The sequence below is a fragment of the Phyllostomus discolor genome, chromosome 15 (genome assembly GCF_004126475.2).
Source record: "Phyllostomus discolor isolate MPI-MPIP mPhyDis1 chromosome 15, mPhyDis1.pri.v3, whole genome shotgun sequence".
Taxonomy (NCBI): domain Eukaryota; kingdom Metazoa; phylum Chordata; class Mammalia; order Chiroptera; family Phyllostomidae; genus Phyllostomus; species Phyllostomus discolor.
The window spans coordinates 752,539-776,893 of record NC_040917.2 but is presented as its reverse complement, the minus strand read 5'-3'; the positions used below and the strand labels follow the sequence as shown (position 1 = coordinate 776,893).

Sequence of the window (24,355 nt, the reverse complement as noted above, 5' to 3'; positions counted from 1 at the left end):
AATTTGTCAGCATCAAACAACAAAAACTAAGTCCTTAGTTCTTATTCCATCTAACTAATAGGAATCATGTGTGAGAATATGAAGACAAGAAACATTCTTGCTAGAAAACAAATTTAGACCCTAGAAAATGATAATAGTGGTTATTTGTAAAGAATAAGGGCGGATAAAAATAAATTATTCATATATTTTTGTTAAAAATCTAGGGTGGAAGCTATCGATTCTACACACTCGTCAGCTTGTTCTGAAGGACTCACAACCCCTTTCTGCTCCCAACTATGAGGAGTTCCCACAGGATTAAGGGGATCCTCAGATTGGGGAGGTCTGCTGGAGTAGCCTTCCAACTGGATGGAAACATGATTGATTCCTTTTGTGTTTCTATGGGTGACTTTTTGGGTCACTCGAAAACACACACTAAAATTTGAGACTCATGTTATGATGTTGGAGTGTGTGGCCTTAGGTCCTGGGGTGGGGCTCCCCTGGACAGGATTAGGGCCTTTGTAACAGAGACTGAGGAAGCCGCCTTGCCCCATCCACCCTCTGAGATTACAGGGAACAGGCATTAAGGAGGGGTTTTTACCTGTCGATCAAACCTGCCAGCACCTACTGTTGGATTTTTCACATCCAGACCTGTGAGAAATAGATTTCTGTTGCTGGCAATGACCCAGTCCACAGGCCTTTGTTACTGCAACCAGAATGGTTTAGGACTGTACTGTAACTTGGCCACATGGGTTCCCTCCATGGGGTTTTGCTGCTATTTTTGTTGTAAAAGGGGCAGCATCAGTGTCCTTCCAGTGATGTTAAAGGACAGTTTTCCTCTGGTCTTTTCTTCCATAGAAAAAAGTGTCCTCATTGTAAGTTATAGGAGACTCCTAAACAGATGTAGTATGAAGGAAACATTAGAAGTGGGTAAAATACATGAGCCCTTCCAGTATTCACCACAGAGCACAGAGCCAGGTTCAGGTTTCACTGGAAGTAAATTCCGTGATCCTCCCAGTAACCCCATCACAGGGGCATGTCTGATGTGTGCTTGAAGGGATGGAATGAGCAACGTTCAGGAGGAGCATTGGCCAAAGGGATTTGAGAGGTCATTTAGGTTTGATCATTGTAACTAAGCAAGTCTTTTTTTTTAAACTTTGCAGAGATTGGGTATAATAATGACAGTGTGACATGTGGATGAGAGTAACCCCCATACAGGTGAATGGTTCTTGTGTGTGTGCACCTCAGTCACTTGATGTGATGGTTGGTAAGCCATTGGGGCCAAAGGGGAACAGGCTGGGCACAGAGGGTGTCCAAGTCAGTTAAAATGCTCCACATAGGTGTATTCCCTCTTCCCACTCTCCTTCTCGATGCTGATGGACTGTTCAGTGCACAGACATACAATGAAGAGTCATTCTGTCATTTTTAAAATATTTTATTTATTTATTTATTTTAGAGAGAGAAGGGAGGGAGAAAAGGAGAGAGAGAAACATCAATGTGTGGTTCCTGGGGTCATGGCCTGCAACCCAGGCATGTACCCTGACTGGGAATTGACCCTGTGACACTTTGGTTTGCAGCCGAGGCTCAATCCACTGAGCCACGCCAGCCAGGGCTCATTCTATCTTGATAGAACAAAAGTACCCAGTGCCCTCAGCCCTGGGAGGGTGAATGATGGGGATTAATTTCACCCTGTATGTTGACACATAGACAAGGTCACACAGGGAATTTATTCTGAGCTGAATAGCATGAACCACTGTGCATGATGAATATCACTGTAAATTAAATTGTGTTAAACCGATTGATGGTAGAAATTAGCTACAGAAACAACAACTCTGCAGCCTGCATACTAACTAGTCTCTTATTGAATTTTCACTATCACAACAAGGATGCTTGTGCCTCTGAGTGGAGTGGGGTTTCTAACAAACAGACTTCACTCCTATGTCCCTGGGAAGGAGCATATGTAAATGGGGTGGTCCATGTGCTGACAAACCAAGCCCCACCACTGACACAGCACCTTAGGGAGAGAAGCCCAGCCCCTGAGCCTCTGCACTTTGCACTCATTACATCAGTTAACCCAGAGGAGGCTCCATGAAGTTTGGGCTGACCTGGGCACTTGCTCTGATGATTGTACATGGCGACAATATGAAGAAAGTGGGACTTGAGTGTGTCTGTGTCTGCTGATACTGATATTCCTTTGTCTGTAGGTGTCCATTGTGAGGTACAGCTGATGGAGTCTGAGGGGACCTGAGAGAGCCTGCAGGTCTCTGAGCTCTACTGCAAAGGCTCTGGATTCACCTTCAGTGACTACCATATATCCTGGATCGGCCAGGCCTCCAGGAAAGAGACTGAAATGGATAGATGTTATTAGAAGCAGAGGTAACAGTCATACAAGAGAATACACTGTATCTGTAAAAGCAGTTTTATCTCCTCAAGAGTTGATTCCAAGTGCACTCTCTGAAAATGAGCACCCAGAGAACTGAGGACACAGCCATGCATCACTGTGTGAGACACACAGAGAGGGAAATTCAGGGTGAGGCCTGACACTCACCTCCCTGAAGGAGAGGCTGCAACCATCAGTGGCCACTGAGTGAAGGACACTGGGTGTCCCTGAATGCGGACAACAGAAGGAGCAGTTACAGGTGGAAATTGGGCTGGTTTTCTGGGCTGTTTTCTCTTCCTGTCACAGTTTACCTTAGGCAACCTCTCTGGTTTCCTGATTCTGTGCTCACCTCTGAATTCTCTGAGTTAGAAATATTTATTGTAAAGACAGACAATGTTCCCTTGTGGACAAGAGGCAGAGTCATTTTCAGACCCTCTTGCACCCAATTCCAGTGAATAATCAAACCTTCTGACCCTTGTAGTTGAATGTAACTAGAGGCTGTGCTGGACCCAACAGTATGGCACTGCCCCACATTGCTCAGTTTCTAACCTGGCCAGCTGCAGAACACAGGCCTTCTGGGCAGGGGTCACCAGAGCGTATGGACCCAATACCAGGGAACAGAGATGCCTAGTGGTGATGGTCATTGACTTGCACCATGCCCAAAGCACCAGGTGTAGGTTACATCACAAAGAAGCAGGAGGACCCACAGTTATGTGTGGATGCTCAGGCTGATGACAAAACCCCACCAAAGGGACACGGAATGTTTATCACACACATAGTTGAAATCTCTGGGAAGAACAGGAAGAGTACTTCAGCAAGGTCAACATGCTTTGATGGAGCCAGAAAAAGAGACTTGCTGAGGGTTTTTATTTTGTGGAAGTGTGTGGGAGGGGAGTCTGCTTTAGGGGATTGTGCAGATTCACTATCCCAGGGGTATCTAAAGAGGGGCTCGGACTCTTATTAGATTTCCTTTGGGGGTGGATGAAGATGAGGCAGAAATTAGACTTCTTTCAACCTCAGTCAAATATAAAATAATAAAAATGGGGACTACCTTTTTCACTTAAAAATGATAAGAATGAGCAAGAATCAGATAATAGTCATAATTTGTAGTCAAATGTCAAATGAACAAAAAAACATGTCTACAGAAAAAGTAAGGAATTTTGATGCCAAGAAAGCAATTGATGTTGATAATGATGGTGATGATTATGGAGATGATAATGGTTTTGGTGATGATTGTGATGTTATCTTCATGAAGTCAGTGATGGTGATGAAGATGATGGCTATGGTGATGATGAGGATGAGGATGATGACAAATTTGGGTTGAGTCAGTTGCCTTGGTTTAATGAAACAATGTTTCTCTTACTTGCCATCACCATGTTCCTCCACTCAGGAGTGTCCTGTCTTCCCTGTCAGTGTTGAGAGATTTTATAAATGCAACCCAGTGAATTATTCAGCTTGAGTGAGTCTGTTTGTGACCATAGGAGTAATGATCTGAAAGTTTTCTAAATCCTAGTCACCTGGACCTTTGACCTCATTACCCTATGTAACAGAGACACTGAAAATGTGAGTCGGTAACAAGGATTCCACTTTTTCCAATGGCATGTCCCTTGTTTCTGTTGATCCCTACCTGCAGAATCTTTAACATTTCTATCTCTAGCAAACTCCTGTTTTTTTTAAGGTATATAAACTATCTCTATCATGTCCTGGGCCTCCTTGAGGATACTCTCTTAAAAAGTTATTACATTAATATGCCCAGTCAACTGTGTTCATGAAAATAAGGCATGGATGTCTATGTGACTCTGAGCCCAGCATCTTCCCCTTACTCATTTGCAAAGTGTCTGCTCTAGTCTCTATGTCTGCTGTAACCAATAAACATGGATAATGGAGGGTGATGTTTTCTGGGGAGATCTTTGGGAAAAAAAAAAAAGAAACACCTAACAAAAGATCCATTAACATACTGATACACTAGACTTATTTTAAAAATTAAAGAAATACCCCCACAAAGATAAAGCCAAAAAAAAAAAAAAACATGTAGATGAGAACTCGCAGACTATATTTTAAAATCCGCTTTCTGGCGGAAGAAAGTGTTTATTATACATTAAGAACATTATATGTTGTGTGGAAGATCCCATCACCCTCTGACCATAGAGATCATCCCCAGAAACAGGACTTAGGAAGGCTCAGAGTGGGAGTTTCCTGTGACATGGAAGTTCCCTTGCCTGTGAGCTAATCTGTACTTAGAATTCTGTTCATTCCCCGCCCCCTGAACAATGACATCACTGACATCACTAGACGGAGGAGACAGGTCACTTAAACCACTGCCATAGTCATTTCAACAAATGTAGAATTACAAGTTGTAAACATACATATTTACTTTTTTATGTTTCATATTTTATTCATGTAACAAAGTGATTTTCTCTTATGTGATTAGTTTATGGAGTTTCTGCAATGTGCAAAGAGCTTGTGTTAGGGAGCAGTTTGCACAGGGACCTTAGGGTTGGGGGAACTTCCAACATCAAGAATTTCAAGAATTCAAGGTGCCCCTGGCTGGTGTAGCTTAGTGAGCTGAGTTCAGGCTGTGAACCAAAGGTTGCCAGTTGGATTCCCAATCAGGGCACATGCCTGGGTTCTGGGCCATATCCCCAGTAGGGTGCCTGTGAGAGGCAACCACCCATTGATGCTTCTGCACATTTCTTTCTCCTTTCCTTCCCCTCTCTAGAAATAAATAAATGAAATCCTTAAAAAAATGATGTGGATTCATAATGACCTATATGCCTGTACCTGGGAGGACATTACTAGAAACAAAATGGCATCATAAATTAAGAAACAAGATACTGAGAATGACTATCCTCTACTTCTGAGTGTGTTGGCCAGGATAGATACTGTCTGCATGGTTTTGTAATATTAATTTTTGTAATGATTTATATACTGGAGTTATGTTATTCAGATACTGCCCCCCCAAAATGATAATTATTTTGCAATCCAATTTAAAGATACATGAGAATTCAAAGTGTCACCCCTCATCTAACCAAACTTTTCTTTTTATACTCAGAAAGGTGAGGCTCACCATTGATCCTATTCCAATGTGTCTCATAATCCAGGTGATCCTCTATATCAGAATCACAGGTTGAGTGATTTCAAGAGAAAAGATGGCCCCACCGAGGTCCCAGAGTGACCTGGGCATTGGACCTTAGTGCCTTCCCACATTTAGGGAAAAGGCTGCCCCATATGCAAATTACACTTCTAGATCCAAGATCAATCTTGCCCTGGGTAATGGGGGCTCACAGTTGTCTCCACACATAGGCTGAGTCTCTGGAGAAGGCAGAGCTGTGGTCTATGATCTTGAAGAAGATGAGACCACTGGGTCCCCTCTTGTGCCTGGTAACATCCCCACAGGGTGAGTGTCTCAGATCCAGGCACTAATGTGGGAGGTACCACCTGACCATTGAAGGACTGCAGGGGGCCAGTGTGACAGCCATGCTTGATGGCCTTGGAACTGGAGTGTCCACATGAACTTTGGTCCTTCCTCCAGCACCCAGGGCACACGTGTTCCTCCTGAAACTCAGGCCTGTGTCCCTGAACTGGAAATAACCTTGAGACTCCTCTCGACCCTCATATTACACTTTTTCCTCGAATTCCCCCAAACCTTCTTTCTGTCACAGTCTATTATTTCCTCAGGTACACACTGTAGAGGCAGGGTGTGTGCCTCTGTCCCAGGAGCACAAGGTTGAGATAAGTGTGACCCAGTCTCTGTCAGACCCAGGGTTCCATCAGCCCTGTCCCCATAAAACAGGCTGTGTTCCATATCCCACATTCTCCTCATCCTGCTGCTTCCAGAATGGATGGGAGACGCTGACAAAGGGCCATGAGCAACACTATGGTAATTGTTACTGTTGGCTCTAACTCATCACAGCCTCTGTTCACCAGTGCCTCATGTTCATTTCAGGTGACCACATGTTGACTCCTTTAACCTGAGTTTGATGTCTGCCTTCCCTGTGCTGTGCCCCATCCTTCCTTTTCGGAAAAGAGTAAGAACACCTGATCACAATGAATTGAATTATTGTGTAAATGGGAGAGATGGAATAGGAAACTGAATTAGCAAGATGTGCCCTGACCTAGCCAGAAAATATGATTCCCCTTAAAAAGGAGAGGTAGTGGACAGATGCAAGAAGACAGGTGAGACTTGGAGACACACTGCCCAGAGAAATAACCCACTCTCAGCATCACAATGGCTGTGTGCTTCCATGTCTGTGAGAACCTGGAGTGGCCAAGGACATGGAGACAGAACATAGAATGTGGTGGCTGGAGCAGGGACAGGAAGCTGGGAGTTATTATTTAATGGGCACCAAGCCAATTTGGGAAAGTGAGCATTTCTGGATGTGGAAGGTGACAATGGTTGCACAACTTTGTGAGTGTGCTTAACATCACTGTGTCCACTTAAAATGGATGATCGCAGTGAGTGTGTTGGGCAAGAACTTCAGGAGGGTTATGACTGCCCAGTGCATGTTTCCAGGGAAGTGGAATTTGGGAGCAGGGTAAGCCTGGTCCAGTGACTTTGACCACAGAGGGTGCTGGGCTGAGACCAGTGTGTGAGGTGGATGTGTTGGGACAAGGACAATGGGTGAGTCATGCATTGAGAGGCCTGCAGGACATTATATGGGCCTGGTGCCTCTTCAAGTGAGATACAATGTGGGTGGCACATCATTGGAGCCCAACACATTCTGACACTGAGTGTCACCAGGAAGAAGGGTGGGTTGCATGATTGTCCCTGATGCCCACCACACACAGGGCACTCCTGCACAAAATGGACCTACCCTTCTCCAAGACTTTTTTGTCCCCATGAATTTCCACTTTGCAATGTCCTCTGAGCAGCTAAACCAGCATTTCCTTCTACTCTCATCTGGTGTGGGAGTGAGGAAAATGACAAGACCTTCAACGGGTCTCCTGGCCTCAGCATCTTTAAATCACCTTGAGTAGAAGGGAACATAGACACCCAAATGCTCACCAGAATGTGTCTCAGAGCAGCATGAAACAACATATGAGGGAAGGGAGGGCATGTCCAGTCTGAGTGCCCTCTGGCGAAGGGGAGGCCACCACACATTGTTAGGCTGGACAGAGCCATAATTGGCCTCAGTTCTCCTTCTCCATGATGGAGGAGAGGACAGGAGGGGGTTACATAGCACAGGGGTCCTCTGGGGAACAGGTGTCTGCTCACTGGAGAGGTTCTCACTGCTTCTATCCTTTGATGTCCACCTCCCTTTTCTTCATGCTGGTCACGCTGGACAGTGCCCAGGGCTCCTCACAGGTGTCTCTCAGGACCTTCAGGACAGTTGGGACATTCCAATCAAAGATGCCACCTGGACAAAAACTTGGCTGCACTAACGCCTCACTCACAGCTCTTGTCAACAAAGGGGGGTGGTGGTTTGTGAGTCATTCGTCACCAGAGCAAACCTCACATATGTTCCATGGACGTCCTCAGTCTCTCAGATGCACTGCAGGCTTCACTCTGCCCTTAAAATAATGGCACTTCAGTGGAGATTTTTTGTTTATGGATTGTGTGAGGTTTGGTGAAGTAAATAATGTGTTAAGCATTTTCCTGGCTGTTAAACCCCATGGAATGGTTCACTTAAATTTAGTAATTTAGTTCAAAGTACAACTACCCTGCATTTGGCTTCCCTCCATCTGTCACCTTGGCCCATCTCGGGCTCCCAAGCCCCTCCTGAGGATACAAGTCTCCAATCCCCTGACCAAGGTCTCAGGTGAATGCGGGGATGGCAAGTTCCAAACTGATCTGTATGACCAGAAAGCAGGTCTCATCGTCCTCACACGTCTCAGAATGCCTGCTGACCCAGAGTCAGTGCCTCTGTCTCTCTGGGAGACAGTGACCCCAGGGTCTCAGCATCCCATATGGTCTAGAAACTAGGAGGCCTCTTGCGTGGCTTACCTGTGGGAAGGGGCTGCCTGCTCTGCCCTGGGAGAAGTGAGGTGAAAGAAGGAAGTGTGTGTAGCACCTGTCTCAGCTGCAGGGCCAGGGCTGTCTGTATTCCTGGCAGCAGGACCTGATCAGTGTGGCCCATTCCCTGGAGCTGGGCTGACACAGAGGCTGCACCTGCAATGCCACCTGCAGGCCCAGGGGTCTCAGCCAGGTGAAGGGAAATGTTTGCTTGTGTTTGTTTGTTTGTTTGTTTTATTTTATTTTATTCTTATTTTTACATCAAAATTTACATCAATGTGTTTTTTTTTTTAATTATCGTTTTCCAATCTGACAACAATGAATCTACCTCATGTGATGTTTTTGGCGATGGGAAGATGTTTGCATATACTATCAATCTATTTTAATATCCACTTGAATAATACATGAAATTCAAAAAGAACATGGTCCCTCATCTAGCCCAGCTTCAATTTTTAAACGTGGAAAGAACAACTCCATTTTCATGATTCAAAGTTTTCTCATAACCCAACGACGCTCCCAACCCTGACCTACATCATCAAGTCTGAGAGAAGAAAAGTGTTCAGAGATCAGAAGGACACAGGACAGTGACATAAGTCTCTCATTTATGAGAACAGAGTCCCCCACATGCAAATTTCCTTGTCACATCCAGTTGAAATTGTCCCGTGGGCTGTGAGGGCTCACAACTCTCTCTTGACAGAGGGTTGAGTTTTCTCGAGAAGGCAGAGCTGTGCTCTAGGGAAGATGAGACTGCTGGGTCTCCTCCTGTGCCTGGTGACAGCCCCCCTGGGTGAGTGTCTCAGATGTCAGACATGGGTCTGTGGGATGGTGGTGACTACACATGACTGACAGGGTCTGATGTTCCTTGTCCCCAGGTGTCCTGTCCCAGGTAAAGCTACAGGAGTCTGGCCCAGGACTGGTGAAGCCCTCACAGACCCTCTCCCTCACCTGCACTGTCTCTGGATTCTCTTTAACAAGCTATGGTGTGCAATGGGCTCGCCAGGCTCCAGGGAAGGGGCTGGAGTGGGTCGGTGTTATATGGAGTGGTGGAAGTGCATACTACAACCCAGGGCTGAAATCTCGACTCAGCATCACCAGGGACACCTCCAAGAGCCAATTTTATTTAACACTGAGCAGTGTCACAACCGAGGACACAGCCATGTATTACTGTGCAAGAGACACAGTGAGCGGAAGTCAGTGTGAGCCCAGACACAAACCTCCCTGAGGGAGGCAGGAGGACTGTCCTGCAGGGGACACTCAGGACACGAGGGGGCACTCTCCTCTCACCAATCATAGAGAACAGTGCCAGTGGCAGGTGTGGATCTGGTGGGCACTGAAGGAGCTTCCTCCTGGGAGCAGGGGTTTCCTCTCAAAGCTCACAGCTGCATCCAGGAACCCTGCCTTCCTCTCTGTGAATCTGTTTTCTGAGGTTTTCACTGAAGAAAATAAACAAGAAAGTAAACATGTTTGCAGATGAAAGATCACCAGGGACTACCAACCTCTTCTTCACCAAGTTCCTTCTTTCCCCTTTCTTAACAAAGTACATCACAGTTTATTATTAAATTACACTTAAAACCTGACTGAGGAGTGTTTGAACCAGAAGAACAAATTCTATGTTTGTAGTAAAACATAAGCTCATTGTTATAGCTCCTTTATTTGTGTTTGAAGAAGCCACAAACATTCCAAAAGTTTTTCTAACTTTGAAGTAAGGAAACTAGGGAACATGCATGAATGGACTCTACTCAGCAATGAAAATAATGATCAGGTAACACAGGAATAAATGTCTGTGAGTCTCCGGTATCACTCAGTGTGGGATGTGCCAAGCTCAGGGGTGTGACCTGTTGTTCACAGGTTCACCCCAGGAGGACAGGGGGTGGTGGGGCTTTCTGTACCTTTCTCACTGTTACCAGGCAGGAAGCTGCACTATGTGTTGAATGACCCCACTCTTACTCTCAGCAGGTCCTGATAAGTGGATGGTTCCACATAGGGAAACAATCACCGCCAGGCTTCTGTGAAGGTACAGTGTCCACCATCAGGTCTGCTGTTGTCCTAGCAGCAGCTGTCTCCTCCAAGTGCCTCTGACTTTGGTTCCCCCACAAGCACAGGGCCCCATGGCAGCTGAGACTACAATGATCCCCATTTCTTTCGATGGCTTTACTCCACACCAAGGCCTCCAGCACCCTCATATGCTGCTGGAAATGACTTCATCACCATGAGACTAGATCTGGGCTTCACCTGGTGGCTGATTTCTAGTCATTGTCCTGAGAAAACTCTGAAATAGGTTATTCACCTTCTGCTGGGGACAAAAATGGCTACACTCCACACTCAGGAAGGAGCTGTGTGCTCAGATCTGATTGCGTGGCAGCTCTTGTCTCCATGACCCTAATGTCCAGGTGGGTGAACCCTGTGAGGTAAGTGAATGTAGGAATATCAGGGACCTAATGCCCCAGGATATTGTGTCCAGGAGAAGGCCGCCATCCCAGGGGTCAGGTCAGTTGGACAGAGTGGGTCCTGTAGTTTGGTGGCAGCTACATTGTCCTCACCCTTAGTGGCCAGCACCATGTGGATGAATGCAGGACACTGACATCTCTTCTGGAAAAGGAACCTGTGGCCAGGATGTGGCAGCACAGACTCTGTGCTCCTGACTGTGCCTGTCTTGAATGCATTTGCTGCACTAGGATGGGGAAGGGAGGGTGTGTGCCTTAGTGTACATTGTCTCGGTCTTATCATTGTTAGAATCTGTTCTAGAGTGAATTCTTCTTCATTGTCTGCATTCCAATTGAATCACCCCCAGTCCAAGTAGGACTTTTAAAACAATTTCTGCATTCTGACTAAGACTGATTCCATTATAGCTCTTCATGCCCTGAAACTGGAGTTGAAGTCCTGTCTGCCTCCTTTTCTTGTGGCAAGAACTCCACGTGAGATCTATGCTTGACACAAGTAATGCTGCTTGATAGCCCCAGGTGCAGCAATCTGCAGCCAACCTCTGGGACACAGCCACCCTGCATGATAGGATGCTTCTTTGGAAAGACAGCTCACCTGGAGCTCCAACCAGCTCTGAGAAACTACCACGCTGCCCTCAGCAGGTGTTCCTGGATTCTGAGAGTCCTGATGTAAGAGGCTCTGTGTAGTGTTCACTCAACTGTGCCTGTGTCCCTTCACTCAGCACGGTGTCCTCAGGTTTCATTCATGTAGTTGCTTAGAGCAGGATTGCCTTTAATTATACTGGTAAAATAAAGGAACAACATGAGTGAAATCCAGTGTTCATCTGAGATTGAAAAGAAAAGTTACTTAAGAAACAGAGATTCAGGCATGAGCCTAAATCCTGCCCTGAACAGGGTGAAGGCAAGGGATGTTTGTGAGACAGGGAGGGATGCAGGTTCAGGACTGAAGGGGAGGAAATTCTATCATTGTAGACAAGGTGCATTAGCTTTTACTTAATGTGAGGCTGCAAATTTGAAGACTGTCTACAATTTTGTCATAATCAGGCCATCTCTTCCATGTCAGCTATGCAAACAGTTGTGTAAAATGCTGTGCTGGGGTCCAGTGCAAAGGTGACTGTGTGGAGTCCACACCCTGCACAGGTTGGACAAGGAAAGCATGCCAGGTGGTTTGACTGGAATGCCTGCTCCCACTCTATTTTAACATGGCCCCTCTCCTGTCTCCTTCTCACAGTGAAAGCCCACCACCTATGATGTGCCCACCACACATCCCTGAGTGGACAACTCAGTGTGACTCATTCCGGGCTTGGATTCTGCATCAGACCCACAGATGTGACTCCACCTCATGATGGAAACATCCAGGAAGGGAACACCTGCTTCCCAAGTTCCTGCCCCAGTGCTGCAAATACCATCCTGCTGCCTGTGACCATGAGCTGTGCTGACTCACAGACCTCACCTCTGTGTTGTCACACAGTGCTGGCCCTTCCTGATGGCTTAGTGCATGTGTTAGTGATGCACATCCACTTAAATGATAGAGATTTATTTGATTTATCATATTTCAGTGAATACTTCCTGAAAAAGGGTGATTATGTGATGCAGTTCCCCAGTGTGATAACACATGGTGACAACATCTACACAGAGGATAAGCCTGAAGTGCCTGAACTGACTTGGTGGCACACATACCTGACACATGTTTGGGAAACCCAGCACAGGTCCAAGGTCCTGTGAAAATGAGAACATTCTCAGTGGTCTCCTAGGTAGAACCACTTGAAACATTCCCCAGACGGAGAAAACCAATCAGATGCTCTCATCTGTCCCTGGAACTAACTGAGATCTCAGTAATTACGGGGTTGATGGATTGAGGGCATGAAGTCCACATGGGGAACATCAGCACAGCTACTCCATGAATGATGCTAGAGAAGAGCACCTTTGAATGGGAGTCTAAGTAATGTTCTGCACTGTCTGAGTTCTCACCTGCGACACCTTGGTAAGTGTGGGAATGCCCATGAGGGTTGAACATGAAAAATAAATGAAGGAGGAGATGGGGGTTCCTGTAGCAACTAAAAGGTGCAGCTGTGAGTCATTGAGCAGTGAATCTGTCTCCCTGTGTGATATGAGGTCTGAGGTCCATTGGGCAGGTGATAGAAATGAAGATATTCATCAAGATGAAGCATCCAGAAAGGGCAAAAGGACACTGTGTCCCTCACAGATCAGCCCATCATCCACTCACTCAGGAAGTCACACCCAGGACAAGAATCCATGTAGGGACCCTGCCCATGTGAATGAAACAGAGAATAAAATGACCTGGAGTTCATTACCATGAAAATAATTTGTGTGTGTGTGTTTGCGTGTGTGTGTGTGTGTGTGTGTGTGAGAGAGAGAGAGAGAGAGAGAGAGAGAGAGAGAGAGAGACAGACAGACAGACAGACAGAGACAGAGATAGAGAGATTTATAGAACAGCAAATTTGCAGTGGGATTAGGACCACATGCAAGGGTATTCAGATAGGACCTTCAATCAGATGAACTGGAGGACATAAGACACTCTCAAAGCTCCCGAGAGGTTCTGGACTCAGAGGTGCTGGCTGTGTCAGTGCATCAGGCAGTTCCAGGGAAGAAGCTCCCTGATGATTCATAGAGCACTGGATATGGGGCTCACTACAGAGTCACTGGGGTTTGTTACAGGCAGTCTCTGTCCACAGAGATGTTGAAGCACATCGTGTCCCTGGGGGGTGCACCCTGAAGTCAGAATACAGTCATGAGAGTTCCATTCCCTCTGTATCCAGACAGGAACCTTTTCTGCAGGACACAAGCTGGGCATCGAGGGACATGTGGGACTTTGAAGTGGACGACTCCTGCCCCAGGTGCAGGTGAACAGGGAGTCAGGGAAGGAGTTCCTCTGAGGGACTGGGTCTCCCACTTGTCAGAAAACATCTAAAAATAAAATTGGACTTGAGGTGACTGTAAACACTCTATTCTGTCAGAGCATTTAGCAAACTGCATAAGACATGAGAACCACAGTCAATGGGGGTATGTGTAGGGCTTCTATTATGTGAAATGTAAGAGGCTAGGAACAGGGAAGATTCTATTAACTCACTAGGGACACAGTTTTGGAGACACACTGATCCAACAGTAAAACATGCAGGTATCAAGGTCAGACTGGTCCCTTTGGTCCCTGTGTCACCAAAGGTGAGCTCACAATGAGGAGAATGTCCTGTCAGGGCTTGTTCCTCACTGGGAGGAACTATGTCTGCACAGAGCTCAGGGACCTGACAGGGGGTGTATATCCAATAATACCAATTCGGACTTGGACTCTGAGTCTGCCACTGAGCATGGTCTCTGTGTCCTCTACCCTCTCACAGGTGGGGTCAAAAATCACCTGGGAATCCCTTGTCTCATGAATATAAAAATTAGAAGTAGAGTAGGTTAATCTAAGTATGTGCCCTAAGAGCATCACCCAGAGCCACACCCTTCCCTACAGCGATCCTGAAGTCACATCCTCTAATCATGGACTGGAGCTGTATACCATTCTTCCTGATGACGCTGGATACAGATACGGGGATCACCAGTGCCTGGGCTGAGGGGGGAACTTGGGGCAGTCAAGGAACATTTCCACCCACTCCTGTCTTCTTTACACAGGTGCCCTCTCCCAGGTGCAGCTGGTGATGTATGGGGATGAGGTGAGAAATCCTGGGGCTCAGGCGAAGGTCTCCTGCAAGGCTTCTGGATACACCTTCACCAGCTGTGAGGTGCACTAGGTCTTACAAACCCCAGGACAAGGCCTTGAATAGAGGGGGTGTGTTTACTCTAGCAGTGGGAACACAAAGCTCTCAACAAAGTTGCAGGGCAGAGTCACTGTGACCACTGACAAGTCTGCATGAACAGCCTACATGGGGCTGAACAACCTGAGAGCTGAAGGCACAGGTATGTATCACTTTGTGAGAAACACAGTGTGGGGAAGTCAGTGTGAAAACAGATGCAAAACTCTTTGGCAGAGACAGGAGGCCTGGGCTCAGGGGTGCAGGGAACTGACCCATGTGGCAGTGGTGAATGTAGTTCATCCCTGATTCAGAAAACAACCAGGCATGAGGTGGCACATAGGAGCCAGGCCCACAAATCAGCTTTTCCATGAGGCACTAGGCTGCTTTCAGGCTTGCTTTCACTAAAACTCCCTCAACCTGAATTCAGGCAGCAGATGTTTACTGCATATCTCTAAAGTAACTTCCTAAACTCTGTGCTAAACCTCCCAAGGATGGAGTGTAACAAGCTCAACCACTTTTCCCCTTGCATTTGCATCATCCTTCCTTTGACATAATTAGCAACATCCTTTCCTTTTGTTATCTGTGAAAGGTAATGACCCACAGCAAACCTGTGCATGGTAAAGGAGGACCATCCTCGATGTAATGTGCCCAGAAAAGCAATAAAAGCCTGTCCAGGCAAGAGTTGGGGCACTCTCTCACTCAGAGAGTGGCCATGCCATCCCTTTTCTCCACAGGACTTCTGCAGTCCATGTGAATTTGTTCATTGCAGTCATAACACAGACTCCCTGTTTCTCATAGGCCACATCTTCTGGCGCCCAGAGACAGAGACTCAGAGCTACAAGCCACAGCGGTGAACAACACACCAAGTTGGTGGGAGTGTGTGTGTCAACTCAGGTAAGGGCCAATGACACTGAGTGCTTTTCAGTAAGGTTGTAGGTTGTGTTAGATTTCAGAGGAAAGGGATTTCTTCCAAGAGCACCCTCTCGTGTGGCCACTTTGCATCTGTACCCTCTTTAGTAAGCAGGAGCCTTGCTCTCTGCCAAGAATTTGCTGCATGTCATGGGCATTGGTGAAGCAGTTTAAAGCCACAAGTTTGCTTGCTACTATAAGACACCCATGAGAGGATAAGCTAGAACATGGACCTGGACAGAACACTAGGTTTCCCACCAGCCACAAGCAAAAGTCCAAGCAACAAGGGGCACACTGTAAAAACACTCACATGCCCATCCCCTCGACACAGACCCCAACTGTGTTTGCTTTGGGAGAAAGAACAAAGACTTTCCCCTTAATCAGCTTTACAAACAGCAACTAGTTACAGGGCTATTTACAAACTTCTCAGCAGATTCTCTTGCAGGCCATCTGTTGTGGTCCTTTTGATTTTGCCTTTTCCCTCCACCCTCTTGCATAAGGAAATGCAGATAGTGAATGAATGTTTAGGTTTAGAAAGGACTCTGAAGACCACTTTCCAGAAGAACTTAGTGTTCATCACAGGTTTTGTATAAGAGCTTTTGCAATTTCCCGAGCTCTGAAAATAAAAGGCACTTCCTCCCTGGACTCGACAAAGCAGGTGTTCCCGCGTAAGTAGACCCTTCAGAGGGTGTGTGGGATCAATTCCTAAGACATGCTGGGCCTTACAGAGACCTCCAACACAACTCAATCTAACTTCTGGCTGGTCCAGGAATGCACAATATGAAGATTTGTCACCTAACATGTCAAGCCATCCCTCACAGTCTTAGATGCTGGGAGGAGGACCCGAGATCCATAAGCAGGGTTTGGGTACTTGAAATGTCCAGTACCCCTCTCTGGCTGTCTTTCACCAACAGCACATTTCAGCCCACCACACCGTATCCCCCAATAGATAACTAGCTGGGTTTCAGCACATTTGGCCGAGTCTGAAAAGACAACAATCAAAAGTAAAAAGGAGCATTTTAACAGCAATAATGAACACTAGTTTATCTAAAGATCAGGAAGAGTACCTGTGTGTGTCACAGCAGCTCCTCCGGGGAGCGAGAACAGCATCTCATCCAGATTTTACAAACTATAAAGGAATGCTACCCTGCTTTTCCTGACAAGGGAACCTTAGATATTGAAGTTTGGGAAAAGGCAATAAACAAGCTAAAATCTTTACAGGGCAGTGGTGTTCCTTTTGGAGTTCAGAACTTACTAACTTGTGGACTAGTCAGGACTGGTCTCATGCCTACATGGGCTAAGGCACTGGAGCTAGTCACAGGGGAGGATGAGGGGTCTAGTTCAGAGGAGGAAGTCATATATGATGTAGTAGAAGAACCAGCCATGGAAATTCCGCCTGCAGCCCCAAAGGAGGACCTGCCTCATAGCCATCGCTCCATACTTTACGTCTGGGAGTGTCCTTCCTGTTAGGTTGTGTCACCAGCAAGAAAGACAGTAAAATCAGAATGATATCCTGTCAGGGCCATACATCAGTGCCTTTAGCAGGCCACGGAGGCTGGGGATTTAGATGCAATTCTGCCATCCCCATTATACTCAAGGGTCAGAGAAATTTTCATGAGTCACTTCCCTTTTCTCTTTGCAAGGACTTAAGAAGAGCATTAAAAAATGGGCTTCAATCTCCTTATGCTAGTGAGCTATTTCAAGCCATCACGGACAGCTATAAAGTAGCCCCTGTGACTGGATTGCCCTGGCCAGGACAGTCTTAACCCCTGTTCAACTTACAGTCTGGCATTTAGAATATTCTCTGAGAGACGGTAACCAAGTAGCCAAAAATGCACAACTGAATAATCCTGTCATCCTCCCTATGCTGCCTGGGTCTGGTTATTTGCTACCACTGCAGATTAAGGCAGACTTGATCATCAAGCTTTTACGTGAAGTGCTCAAACCACTTTCAGAGCCATGAAGGCTGTGCCTGATTCTCAGGCCAAGGAAATGTCTTCCTTCATCAATATCCATCGGGGGGGGGGGGTACACAGGCATATATCAACTTTATTGATTTCCTCCAGGAAGCCACTGAACAGCAAATTGATAATCATAAAGCAGCCAAGACTCTTTTATAGCAACTAGCTTATGAAAATGCTAACAAAGACTGCAGGGTCAGTATAGGACCCCTGCAAGTTACCCCAGAGGCAACAGCAAGTTTATCAAGGCTAGCCAAGATGTTGGCACAGAGCAGGATAAAAACTCCCTGTTTGCTGCTGCAATCAAGGGGATTTCGAAGTGTTATAACTGTAGAAAGCACAGCCACCTGCACAAGGGATGTCCATCCACTCTGAAAGGGGGCATAGGAAATGGCAAGTTTCACCCCAGGGATTGCTGCGCTGTCACTATGGCAGATATTGGGCAGAGGAACTCCACTGCAAATTTGCAAAAACAGCCAGCCGATTAAGGGGAACTTCCAAGGGGACACCAGCTCCAGTGCCCCCAACCCCAGTTGGAGCTTTCAGAACAGCAATCAGTATCAGGGAATTAAAGACATGCAGTTTATGACCTTCGTGCAGCCACCCACAAAAACACAGGGCTGGACTTGGCCACCAACAACAAGCTCATCTTAAAGGAACAGGATCAACTAATTGTATCTCCCACTGGTGTCTGGGGACCTCTACCCCCTGGAACAGTCAGTCTAATCTTAGGGAAATCCAGTATTCCTATCAAAGGCATTCTGGTTCAGCCGGGGGCCATTGACTCAGACTATCAGGGGAAATTAAAATCACACTGAAAGTGTCTGGTTATCATATTATTCCTGCCCAAATGCACATTGACCTGCTGCTCCTCTTCCCCTATGTAACCTCAAATACTCAAATTACAGTGAGGGGGGAAGGAGGCTTCCGTAGTACAGACAATCAATCAGTTTTTTAGACAGAATCAATTAGGTTAAATAAACCAATCTTTCTTGTAATCAGGGCTTAGTCTTCAATTCTGCACTAGAGTCACTGATAAGTCCTTATCCTGTGAGTCCAGACAGTGCTGTCCTCTGCAGTGTGAAGCCTGGGTAGCAGGGGTCACACAAGCCCCATGAGCTCAGGGTGGCTGCTTCAGAATCAGGTGCAGAGGGAGCTGGTGAGATATTGTCTGTGAGGCCCTGTGTCTTCATTTAGTCCAACAGAGTTGGGCATGAGGTGACTGTAAATACCTGATTCCATTAGAGCATTTACTAAAGTCCATAAGACCTGAGAACCACAGTCAATAAGGGTATGTTTGACTTCTCTATATCTGAATTCTAAGGAAATAAACATAGGGATTATTTAACTACCTCATTATGTGGATAATTTTGAAGACAATGGCCTAGTAAAAAGACATTCAATTATCAAGGTCAGACTGGTGCAGATGGTTTCTGTGTCACTGAAAGGTGGATTTAGAATGAGGGGTATGCCCCATGGGGGGTGGTCCCTCATTGGGAGAAACTGTGTCTACACAGAGCTCAGGGACCATCCAGGTGACACACATCCTCACATCTGAATTAAGACTTGGTCCATCAGACTCCCACTCAGCAAGGTCTCTGTGTTCTCTGCCTTCTCTCAGGTGAGATTAGGACTTCAGCTATGAAACACTATTCCACACACATATGCAAATCAGAATAAGTAGTTTAAGTTGAATGTAGGTATCTCTGTGACCTGAGAGCATCACCCACACCCACACCCTTCCCTACAGAATACAGACATCCTGATGGCACAGCCCTTCCCCATGGACTGGAAATGGAGAGCTCTCTTCCTGGAGGCAGTGGCTACAGATAAGGGCTCCCCAGAACCTGGCTTGTGGAGGGGACCTTGACACAATCACTGTCCTGCAGTGACCACAAAATGTTGTGGATGGCTCATTGACAAATAAGAAAAAAAAAAAAAACATACACAGAGACAACCAGGTCCTGTGGGGAAGTAGGAACAGAATGGCCACTCTCTCTAGTGGGGAGCACCATGGCCACCCTCCCTAGGGGAGAGCGCCCCTAAGGGAGAGTGCCTAGTTCTCCTGCCCAACCAGGCTTTTTATTGGGTTCGTTTGCATAAGAATGCAGGTAAAGCTCATTACTCATTGCCAGGAAGTAAGGATCAAACAATAGATAACAAGGAAGTCTGAGGGCCTATTTTGAGTCAGGGTCAAAGACCTGTAAAACTCTGAGGAACAAACTTACTTCTTCCTTGGACCCTTATCATTCAATTGAGAACATTCTAAACAAAGCAGGTTTCAGAGGATTTTATATATTCTTTCTTAGGCCTGATCACCCGGGGAACCTGCCCTTTCCAGCACAGGGCAGCACCACCCTGTCATTGTTTCAGGATTAGGTGGAGCAAGGGAACTAAGACAACCAAGAGACAAGGAGATTTTCTCCCAGACAATGAGGACTCAGGCTATGTCAAAGCTGAGGGACAAGGGTCCATCACCCCCTTTTGCTGTAGCCCCCCAAGTCCTTTCTTGGGGGCCTCCCACATGATTGTGCCTATCTTAGGCTGTTCCCACCTTGGGGAATCTTACCCGTCATTTGCTAACTGACCAAGCATTGGGGGCCAGGCAGGGTGAAGTAAAAGGAGCAGAAGCAGTGCCCCTGCCATGGGGATAAGCTTTTGTCTTCTTGCTGGCTTATGGTCCAAGGTCATTCCCTCAGCCTTTGCCTTGGCAGGGGTTACAGCTTCAGATACCAGGCAGGGGTGTTTCCACCCACTCTTGCTTCCTCTCCACAGGCATCCATGCCCAAATGCAGATGGTACAGTTGGGGGCTGACCTAGGAAGCCTAGATCCGCAGTGAAGGTCTCCTGTAAGACTTCTGGATACACCTTCACCAGCTACTGGATGCACTGGGTATGGCAGTCCCCAGAACAAGGGCTTGAGTAGAAGGGACAAAATGATGCTGAAGGTAATGAAACAAAGCACACACCGAAGGTCCACAGCAGAGTCACCATGGTTACAGACAAGTAACTGAGCACAGCCTACAGAGAGCTGAGTAGCCCGAACAATGACAAAATGGCTGTATATTCCTGTGGAATAGACACAGTTCCAGGGCTCACATCCTGAGTGTGTCAAAACCCCTGAGAGATAGGGAAGTTGTTCGGGGATGAGGAGATGACAGCATGATGAGCCTCCTACCTTCCTCCCACACAGTCAATATCTGAGACCAGGAAGGATGCTGCCACATGCATGTCAGATGCTTGGGGAGCCAGATGCACTGCAAGGAAGTGTCTGGGAAGATGCTCCTGAGGGGATCCCTGTAGTTTACTGTGATTGTGCTTGGGGCACATTGGGAGCCTCCTTGTCCTTGAAATGAGGAGTGTTCATGGAGGTGTCATCTGGGAATCCTTGGTGTGGTCAGCTTTGGGATTGAACTGTAGTGTCTCATAGAAAGTTCAAGGACACTCCCCTATGCCTCAAACATGGAATGTGTTTGGGAAAATGAGAGTACTTTAAAGTCAAGAAAAAATATAGGTTCTTGACTCTGATCAAGCATCACAGAGATGGTGCTGTAGCAGCAAAGTAGAAGGTTGGCAGGTGTTTCAGGATCCAGCACAGTCTTTGACACCTCAGTGTTCCTTCAGTCCTCCCTTAGGGTGAGATTCTAAGAAGTATCCTCACCTGAGACCACAGCCCTGTGAGTGTCACTGTCCCTTGACCACTTTTTTTTTTTTTGAATCTTTATTCTTTTTTTTAAAGATTTTATTCATCCATTTTAGGGAGGGGAGGGAGGGGAGAGAGAGAGAGAGAGAGAGAGAGAGAGAGAGAGAGAGAGAGAGAGAGCGGGGGGCGGGGGAGAAACATCAATGTGCGGTTGCTGGGGGTTATGGCCTGCAACCCAGGGATGTACCCTGGCTGGGAATCGAACCTGGGACACTTTAGTTCCCAGCCCGTGCTCCATCCACTGAGCTACGCCATCCAGGGCTCCCTTGACCACTATTAATGTCAGCACACAGTAGGATACAGTGTAGGGACACATTCAACAATAATAGCCCCACATCCAACCTGCACTATGTTCCTATGACAACTGAACCGATCACACACCTGGCACTGCCATCTATACACATCTATTCTTGCAGAATCTGGAGGTGAGAGCAAGTGTGTCAGCTGAAATGAGGTTCATTTACTGGCCCTAGGAATTCAGCACCCACGCATGGAGTCCCTTTTCCTATATTTCACCTTGATACATTCAGGGCATCAGGTTCAAGTTCAGTGGACACCCATCAAGTACGACTCTAGTTACAGTTTCCCATGAAACTCATGCAGACATGAATAGGGGCAGAGAGAAAAAGAGGAGATGGCTCTTCTGAAATTAACTACAGAAGAACCAGGACTAATCTCCTCCCTCTCCTGCTCTCTGATTACAGCCACTTCACATGTGCATGTAAACACAGATCCTGAGAGTGAGCATCAGGCTGAGCCAGCAATGATGAACAGTTTTAACATAAAGTTAGATCCACCAGATCCAGTATTGGGAAGTGTTTTAAATGACTTATCCATCCCATAATCAATGGATAAATACAAATTGTGTTCTTCCTATCAATTATTATTTCATTTAAATCAACCATTTTCTATTAGTGGTTTCATCAAGATTTCCATTATCAAACTCCTAAAACGTCAACACACTATTCAATTGCTTCCTACGTCTTCAACAAAGCAGATCTCATCATGACTGAGTTTCTTCTATGTCCAATTATTTGAATCAGGTTTTGCTGCAGCGTCTAGTGACTAAAAACAAAAGGAGGCAGTGATGCTGCTGCACATTTAGGACCACATTCCATTCTATGAACATGACCTGGGAGCACAGTCTGCTTCTGTGTAGGGTTTATTCTCCTGTCTCCAGTGACACACACAGATGCTCCACATCATGCAACACTGGATCCACATGCTCTAGGGTCATCCTCTGTTCTTAATTCATACTCCGATTGCCTTGTAGGGGAAACACGGTCAATTGGAACTTCCTCTGAAGTGAACAACCACCTCCTGCTCTTTTAATTCTCCTTTTGCTTGTGAGTATCGAATCCTCTTGGTGAGTTTATTTCAAAGGAAGTTCAAAGGCATCACACATGCTAAATCACTCTATTTTATGGGAATTTACTCTTCTAGCTCACGCACCATCTTGATACTTCGATGTCACACTCTGGGACCATGTAGTTCATCTTTTCGTCTAAAACCAGAGCTCCATATATAGCAAGAAGGCATGCAAATGGGGCCCCTCTGCTCATGAAAAGCAGCCCAGCCCTGACCCTGCAGCTCTGGGACAGGATCCCAGCCCAGGATTCCCAGGTCTTCAAAGTCTGTGCTCAGGACAGAATACAGACCACTCACCATGGAGTTTGGGCTCAGCTGGATTTTCCTTGTTGCTATTTTAAGAGGTAATTTATGGAGAATGACAGACACAAATCATGCTAGTGGACACGACTGAGAGAAAAGTTAGAGGGTGACAGTTTCCTAACCAACATCCCTGTGTTTGCAGGTGTCCAGTGTGATGTGCAGCTGGTGGAGTCTGGGGGAGGCTTTGTGAAGACTGGGGGTTCCCTCAAACTCTCTTGCCTGGCCTCTGGACTCACCTTCACTAACTATGATATGGACTGGGTCCGCCAGGCTCCAGGGAAGGGGCTAGAATGGGTCTCATACATTAGGTATGATAGTGGTAGCACATACTATGCCAATTCTGTGAAAGGCCGATTCACCATCTCCAGAGATGATGGTAAGAACACGGTCTACCTGCAAATGAACAACCTGAGAGCTGAGGACACAACCGTGTATTAATTACTGTGCGAGTGGCACAGTGAGGGGAAGTCATTGTTAGCCCAGACACAAACTGCCTTGAAGGAGACAAGAGGACTGGGCTCCTGGAGGAGCTCAGGACACCAGGGGGCGCTCAGGGCACACTGAGCACAGGGACCAGGTTGGGAGCAGCTGCAGATGCAGTGCAAGGGCTGGTTTTCGGGCAGGTGTGGGGTTGACTCCCCACACAGCAGTTTCCCTCTGGGAGCCTACCTCCCTTCATGCTTCTGTGCTGACACCTCCAGTATCTGAGTTACAGAGGCTTGTTGTCAGAGGAGGAAAAGTCTCTCACATGCTCCAAAGTCAAGGAGTCACATACATGTGTTCTCTTACTCTAATGAAACATCAACTAATGATCAAATCTCCTGACTCAAATCAGCTGATTCCATCCAGAGGCTCTACTGGGAACAACAAGCAGCCCATCCCTGTGCAGCTGAGTGTCCAAGCTGACCATCAGCAGGACCATGCTTTCTGGACAATGGGCACCAGAGTTGTAGGAACCCAGTTCTACAGGGGAGTAAAGAAACAGGGGTGGAAGTCATTGCCTTAATTGCACATCCATGACATCAGTAGAAGTTGGCATCATGGGGACATAGAGGGACCCCCACCACACCATGGTGTGGATGTGCAGGGTGATGATGTCACACACACAGAGGGGCTATGGAAAAGTTTGTCCCTTCATTGAGGAGTCTGTTGAGATCAGGTAGGACCTTTCAGCATTCCATGGGTGGCTGCATCATATCAGATAAGGGGCCTGGTCCAGCTTTTATTGTTCACCCCTGAGCAGGGTCCTGCTCACAGGAGTGGTTTGTGTGGTTTCCTTCTCCGACCTGCATCAAACTAGGGAGAATCTCTACTTCTATATCAGATTCCTCAGGTGTGCACAGGAGGAGAGAGAATGCTTTACTTTAACTAATGTCAGCATCAGCCATAAAACACTTGAGCCTTGGTCCTTATTTCAAAGAACACCTAGGGGACATGAGTGAGAACACTGAGCCACCAACCATTATGGGTAGAAAATTATTTCGGTCCCTAGAAAATGAGGGTGATGGTTATATGTAAGCAATAATGAAAATAATAATACATTACATGGCATCTTAGTCCCATTCTAGCATGTAACCTGTCCACTCTCCAAGGTCGTCAGCTTGTT

General features: G+C 46.6%; 1 gene segment (V, D, J or C); it reads left to right on the top strand.

Annotated features, from left to right (window-relative positions):
• Nucleotides 1-22,664: 22,664 nt before the first annotated feature.
• On the top strand, nucleotides 22,665-23,191 carry LOC118498339. The segment is given in 2 exon segments: nucleotides 22,665-22,790; nucleotides 22,892-23,191. Coding segments are annotated over 2 exon segments (342 nt in total).
• Nucleotides 23,192-24,355: the final 1,164 nt, after the last annotated feature.